This window comes from Crocodylus porosus, unplaced genomic scaffold (assembly GCF_001723895.1).
Source record: "Crocodylus porosus isolate Cpor-Errol unplaced genomic scaffold, CroPor_comp1, whole genome shotgun sequence".
Taxonomy (NCBI): Eukaryota; Metazoa; Chordata; order Crocodylia; family Crocodylidae; genus Crocodylus; species Crocodylus porosus.
The window spans coordinates 22,171,083-22,177,359 of NW_017728909.1; the positions used below are offsets into that span (position 1 = coordinate 22,171,083).

General features: G+C 55.1%; 1 protein-coding gene across 4 annotated transcripts in view; it reads left to right on the forward strand.

Moving 5' to 3' along the window:
* LOC109307802 (phospholipid-transporting ATPase ID-like) overlaps window positions 1-6,277 on the forward strand; it is a 72,329-nt gene that overhangs the window by 45,863 nt on the left and 20,189 nt on the right. For all 4 annotated transcript variants that reach the window (XM_019531905.1, XM_019531902.1, XM_019531903.1 and 1 more), the window contains exons 12-14: window positions 2,008-2,204; window positions 2,390-2,598; window positions 4,424-4,467. In XM_019531905.1, the coding sequence (XP_019387450.1) occupies window positions 2,008-2,204; window positions 2,390-2,598; window positions 4,424-4,467 (450 nt within the window). The remainder of the gene's footprint in view (window positions 1-2,007; window positions 2,205-2,389; window positions 2,599-4,423; window positions 4,468-6,277) is intronic.

The following is a 6,277-nucleotide window of genomic DNA, read 5'->3' on the forward strand; positions in this document are numbered from 1 at the left end:
CTCTTTCCTGCCAAGGCAGGGGGTCGGACTAGATGATCTACCTAGGTCCCTTCCGACTCTAGCTACTATGAAACTATGAAACTTGCATCCGATAAAGGGCGGCTGCTCCACCCCAACCCCGCGAAGGAGCAGTTTCTGGTAAATAGCTCTCCGTGCCAGCTGCACGTGCCTGTTTGCTTCAGCGAGAGGAGCAGGGCTCTGTGTACAAATACAGGCATGGAGACAGTTTTGGGTCACGGTCTGGCATTCCTGCTCCGCTCTCAGGAGCCGGCGTCTATCGGGAGCAGTCTGGGACTGCCCCGTCCTGCAGGTGTGGAGTGTCCTGCACTGGATGGTGCCACTGCAGTCGGGGCAGGCAGTGTCCAATACTGCACCCAGACTTGCACTGTCCTTGCTTTGCTGCAGTGCACGGCGCACAGAGACCCAAGCCACTGCCTTGTCCCCCTAGCAGACACGAGGCTTTGTAGCTGCCGGGCTAACAGCTCCCTCACCCCTTTGCACGATTGTTACAGCCAGCGTAGCAGGCTGCTGACCTCTGCCCAGGCCCGTGCGTCACGCGCCTACTTGGCACACCGTGGGTGTGAGCGGGTGGACAAGGGGAGAGGCCGGGTAGCACTTGTGCTCCATCTCGTGAGTGCTTCAAGTGGTGCCTGGTGTTTTCCTTGTGCGTATGAACGCACAACCCGCCGCTTTTAGCACCTGCGTGGGAGCGGAGCAGAAGGTGTTAGGGGAACTGAGGCTTTTTTTATGGCACCCGTCAGCATGATCTAACAACGCCTCCCAATACATCTTGGAGGAGGAGAAATGCTGCCTGCCTTTCACAGGCATGGCAAGCTGTACCTGGAGATGGTGACTGTCCCATGGTGACGCAGGAAGGCTGTGGCTGAGCTGGCAAACAAATCCAGACCTCCAAGTCCAGTGTCCTGGGCAATAAGCCACCCTTACCCCCCATAAGCCTCTATTTAGATCCCCTAAATAGAGCCAAAACAGCCAATACCTTGCTGCTGCAAATGCACACCCGAGAGCTTCCTTTCTGCAATGCTGTGCGTGTAACTCGTGTTACCATTCACGCTTAGCAGTGGACCTGAGGTTTTTTTCTTCGTTCATGTGATGTTACAAAGGCCGGCCGCCCATGGACATTTCACTCAAGCCTTCAGACTTCCCTTTTCCGTCACCTTCCAACTGTCCTTCGTTGACATGAACGCTTCCTGCTTTATCCATCCTCCTTGATAAGGTTTTATTGGTCCTTTCGCATTGCCTTTGCCCGGGATGGGTCCTTGACCATGAAAACTTTTGTTTGTGCAATAGTTTTTTGGGGCTGTGCTCGGACATTCTTGGACAGCTCCCAGTTTCTATTTGCCCTTTGCGCTCTGGAAATGACGCTTCCAGTCCAGTATGCCGGCGATTGCTTTCAAATTTGGGAAGTGGACTTCTCCAGAGGTCTGAGTGTTTGCATTGCTGTAGGTGCTGTCTTCTGTTTGCACTAAGTAAATGTAATCAGATCGGGATCACTGGTATCTAAGCAACCATTGAATTGTTCCCCCCCCCCTTAGTTTAGCAATTAACTCTGCTTGGTCCCTTGGAGCGAGGGGCTCCAGTACTGAGCTGAGCGCAGGACGTTGCATTCAGAAATTCCCTTCTTTAGTCTCTAAGGACGTTTTGCATCTGGCCACGTAAGGCATCCTGCAAATGGCCGGGGGGAAGTGGTCAGTGATCGCAGCTTTTCTGCCAGCCCGCTCCAGGCAGGGGTGTAAGGAGCAGTGTGCCCTGTGTCATGCTTTGCAACAGCTGCTTGCCGTGCTCTTCTAGCATCCCGAAGTGCCTGAGGTTGAACCGTCCGTCGTGCTTTGCCCGAGGTGCGGGGAACAAGGTCTTTGGTGTGAAGTGCTGTCAACCCCGTCTTTGTTCGCATCCTCATAAAACAAGTCGCCCTGCTGTCTCTGTGGCTTGCTGTGATGAACGCCAGCCCTGTTTGCTTCTGCAATAAAATCTCTTTCCGTCACGCAGATCTTTGCCTTCTTGGCCCTGATGTGCTTCATCCTGGCGATTGGGAACGGCATCTGGGAGTACGACAAGGGCTACTACTTCCAGGTCTACCTGCCGTGGGCGGAGGGTGTGAACACGGCTGCCTACTCGGGGTTCCTCATGTTCTGGTCCTACGTGATCATCCTGAACACCGTGGTGCCCATTTCGCTCTACGTCAGGTAAGCGGCAGCTTCCCGGCTTCTGCGTTGCGTGGCGGCGAGCTCTCGCGCGCACGGAGCAGCGAGCGGCGTTTCCCTGCGGTGCACGGCGCCGGCCCCTTGCGATGCTTGTAGCCTGACCCCCGGGACGCGCCGTCCCGCTCCGTCCTGACCCTGTCCCCTCGTCTCCCCTTCTTCCCCGCCAGCGTGGAGATCATTCGCTTGGGCAACAGCTTCTATATCGACTGGGACCGGAAGATGTACTACCCGCCGAAGGACACGCCGGCGCAGGCCCGCACCACCACGCTCAACGAGGAGCTAGGGCAGATCAAGTACATCTTCTCGGACAAGACGGGGACGCTCACCCAGAACATCATGGCCTTCAACAAGTGCTCCATCAACGGGAAGTCCTATGGTACGAGCAGCCACTTCCCTCCCTCCCCACGCGCTGGGCTTTCCCTTGTTCCCCTCTCCCTTGCAGCCCCCCGCATTTAAAGCCCCTTCCAGCCCTAATGCCTATGAAGTCTATAAGGTCGAGGAAGCTGGGATGCACAGCCCGTGCCCCTCGCTCCCTTGCTCAATACCGACCGGTGCCCCTTTCCTCCAAGGATGTGTCCGGTCCCTTGGTGAATCCGGCTAAGCGGTTAGCTCCCAGCGCATTTAGTGGCCACGAGCGCTCCCCTTCAATGGCACACTGGATGAAAAAAGAGTGGCCTGTGGTTAATTTTAAATGGACTGCCCGCTGGTTTGGTTGCATTTCATTTCAGTCCCCAGAAATAGCATGTGGTCTGTGGAAGGAAGGGCTTACCTATTTATTAGACTGAAATGCCTGGCTCTTCCCAACATGGGCTCAGGGCGGCTTACAGAAGAGAACGAAGTAACGTATAAAACAAGCAAAACAGGAGAAGCCAAATAACTTATAAAGCTAATTGGGCTGTGGCTGTGCTCCTGTTGGGACTTAAGTGGGCCTGGCTAGAGGGTCTTGCCCCTCTGCTCAGGGTCAGACTGATTGGTGTCGGGGGGGATTTTTTCCCCTGATCAGACCGGTCCGGACTGGGAGGAGGTGGGGGTCGCCTTTCTCTGTCTGGGATCTCAGGAGCATCTATTAACACCCTTTTATAGCGGCAGGTTGTTGGCCGCCACAGACCCCTGCTTTCCCTATGGCAGATTTGGGTGTGATGTCTTCTGTTGCAACAGGGCTGATGGTGGTTTTATGATGAGTTTAGCTGTCTGGGATGATTTGGACAGGGCTGATCCCGCCTCAGGCAGGGGTTGGACTAGATGCGACTTTGGCAGTCCCTTCCAGCCCCGCTTCTATGATTCTGTATAGAGCAAGCAGCCTTACAGACCAAAAATAAGCTGTAGAGCAGCCCCTGTCTAAGCAATACCGCTGCTTGGGGAATAACTTGTTATAGCAGGCTAGTTAACTTGCTGTAACACTGTTAATCAAAGCCCCCAAACAATTTCCATTGCCCTCTGCTGGACTCTCCCCCATGTGTCCACATCCTTTCTGTCATGGGACCCACAGCTGGACACAGGACTCCAGATGTGGCCTCCCCAGTGCTGCATAGAGGGGAAGGATCACTGCCCTGGCAACACTCCTACCGATGCACCCAGGATGCCGGTAGCCTCCTTGGCACCAAGGGCACACGCTGGCTCCTGTCCATCTTCTTGTCCCCTGCCCCCCCAGGTCCTTTTCTGCAGAGCTGCTGCCCAGCCCGTGCCCCCCCAGCCTGCGCCAGTGCAGGACTTTGGACTTGTCCTTGCTGAACCTCATGAGATTTCTTTTGGTCCAGTCCTCCGCTGTGTCGAGGTCCTAGCCCTGCTCTCCGGAGTATCTGCTACTCCCCCCCAGCTTGGTGTGATCGACAAACTTGCCCAGGGTGCATCCATCCCATCTTTCAGGTCATAAAGAAGATATCGAAAAAAAACTGGCCTCAGGACTGACCGCTGGGGCACTGCGCTGCACCACACCTTCTGCTGGTGGAAGTCACTTTGTGTCTCCTTGATATCGGCCCCTCTTCATGCCCATGCAGGGACGGGGAGGTTACCCTGATGGTCCTTCCCATTCTGGACAGTGCAGCCCTTGCAGTCACCACTCCTTGCTACCTGATCACGTGTTCTTGTTATTACCTTTTCACTTGGCCCCAACTTTAAAGCCACTTTAACCAGAGCCTCCTAGCACCGGAGGCTCGAAGCATGCACGCAATGAGTGACCGCCGCCTGTTTCTAACCCGCAGGTGATGTGTACGACGTGATGAAGAATAGTATTGAGATTACCGAGGTAAGCAATGAGCTGCCCACAGGCTCTGTGATCCCCTGGACCTGCCTGCCTAGAGGCTGATGCGCACGTCCATGTCCAGCCCAGATGCAACCCCAGGCTCTGGCATCTGGGGCCAAGGAGCCCTCCCCTGACAGGTGTAATAAGATCATCAGAGCCTGCTTTTGAGAAGCTGACTGCCCATGGCTCCCCTGCCTTTCTGGGCATTTTGCTGCAAGCTCAGGGTATATTATGAGCAGGACATTTAGCACCCCTGAGTGCAGGTAGCAGACCAGCATGGGTGAACATCTGCCTGGACCCCTGAGCACTGCACCTTTCAGAAAAACCACGAGCATTAGCAAACCAGGCAGTGAGCAGGGATGAGGCACAGCCCTACCCCTGCTGTACAACCCCCCCCCGGTCCCTCCAGGCCTGCCTTCCTCCCCTTGAACGGTGCCTCTGCCCCTCGCACGCTAGATAAATCTGTGCGGCAAGTAAATTAACGAATGATAAGTGTGTGTGTGTATGCTCTGATCCCACATCCTGCTCCATGCACCCATTTCCAGTCATCCTTTATTTTGCTCTTGGCACAGGAGGTGCATAAATAACTTTTGGCACAACTGGCAGCGTGCCCTCCCTGCTCTGCCTCTAGACCTGCCTCTCTCTCAGGCAGCAGCATGTGAAGGGTTGGCTGCTTTAAGGGGAAAATACCTTTCTCTGGCCAAGCCCCTACCCCAAGTGGGGTCTGCTAGGTCCCTGCCCCCAGGCTAACCCCGGCAGGTCAGAGGCCGGGCTCTCCCCTGCGTGTCCGAGCTCTGCTCTGCATCCTGGCAGGGGACGTTGCTCATCTGGTCAGCTCCAAATGCCAGCGTGGGCTGCTGGAGCCATGAGTCACTCCCTGGAAAGTCTGATCTCAGCAGAGACGGGGCTGAATTGGGGTTGGGGCCTGGGCAGGCTCCGGCGGTGCATTCCCCTAGTAGGATGTCACATTTGGGACCTGCGTGCTGGCTGTTGCTCTGCTGGGCCCTGCTCTGGGCTGGGCACCTTTTATGGAGAATCGGAGATGGGGCAGGGGCTTGGTGCTGCAGTTTCATCTCTTGCAATCAGCCTTTTCTCCAGGCTGGTTTGCTCCCTGCTCCGGGAAGGCAGCACTGCATTTCCCTGCTCAGTGAAGCCTCCTACTTCTGCTCCTGGCTGCAGCTACTGGGATCAATGGCATGCTGCCTGGAAGCGAGAACACACCCCACAGCGGTTCTTTATGCACCGTTTACCTCCTATAGCCAGCGTCCTATAAGAGCAACTTCCAGGAGCACGGTAGGGTGGGGAGAAGCACCTTAGGCCTCTGCTACACGTGACATATATTACACAATTAACAGAATAAATTACAGAATAAATTTAGATCGGCCACAGGTGCAAAATAAAGATTGCACAATTTAAGTGGCACTGGCACGTGCAAAGGAAGACTAGCCACATGTGCAAAGTAATGATCATGCCGTAGTTTCGTAATAGCGAGGGTCAGGGAGGGACCTGAGCAGATCATCTCGCCTGACCCCCGGCCACAGGCAGGGGTGAATGCTGGGTTCACAAGACCCCAGACAGGTGATCGTCCAAACGTCTCTTGAATTTGCCCAAGGCAGGGGCGAGGACCACTTCCCTGGGAAGTTGGTTCCAGATTCTGGCCACCCTAACTGTAAAATATTGCCTCTGATCACTAACCTAAACCTATTCTCCATCAGCTTATTTCCATTGCTCCTTGTCACCCCAGGTGGTGCTGGGAAGAATGGGGCTCTACCTATTTGCTGTTGATCTCCCCTGATGGGTTTGTAGGCAGCCA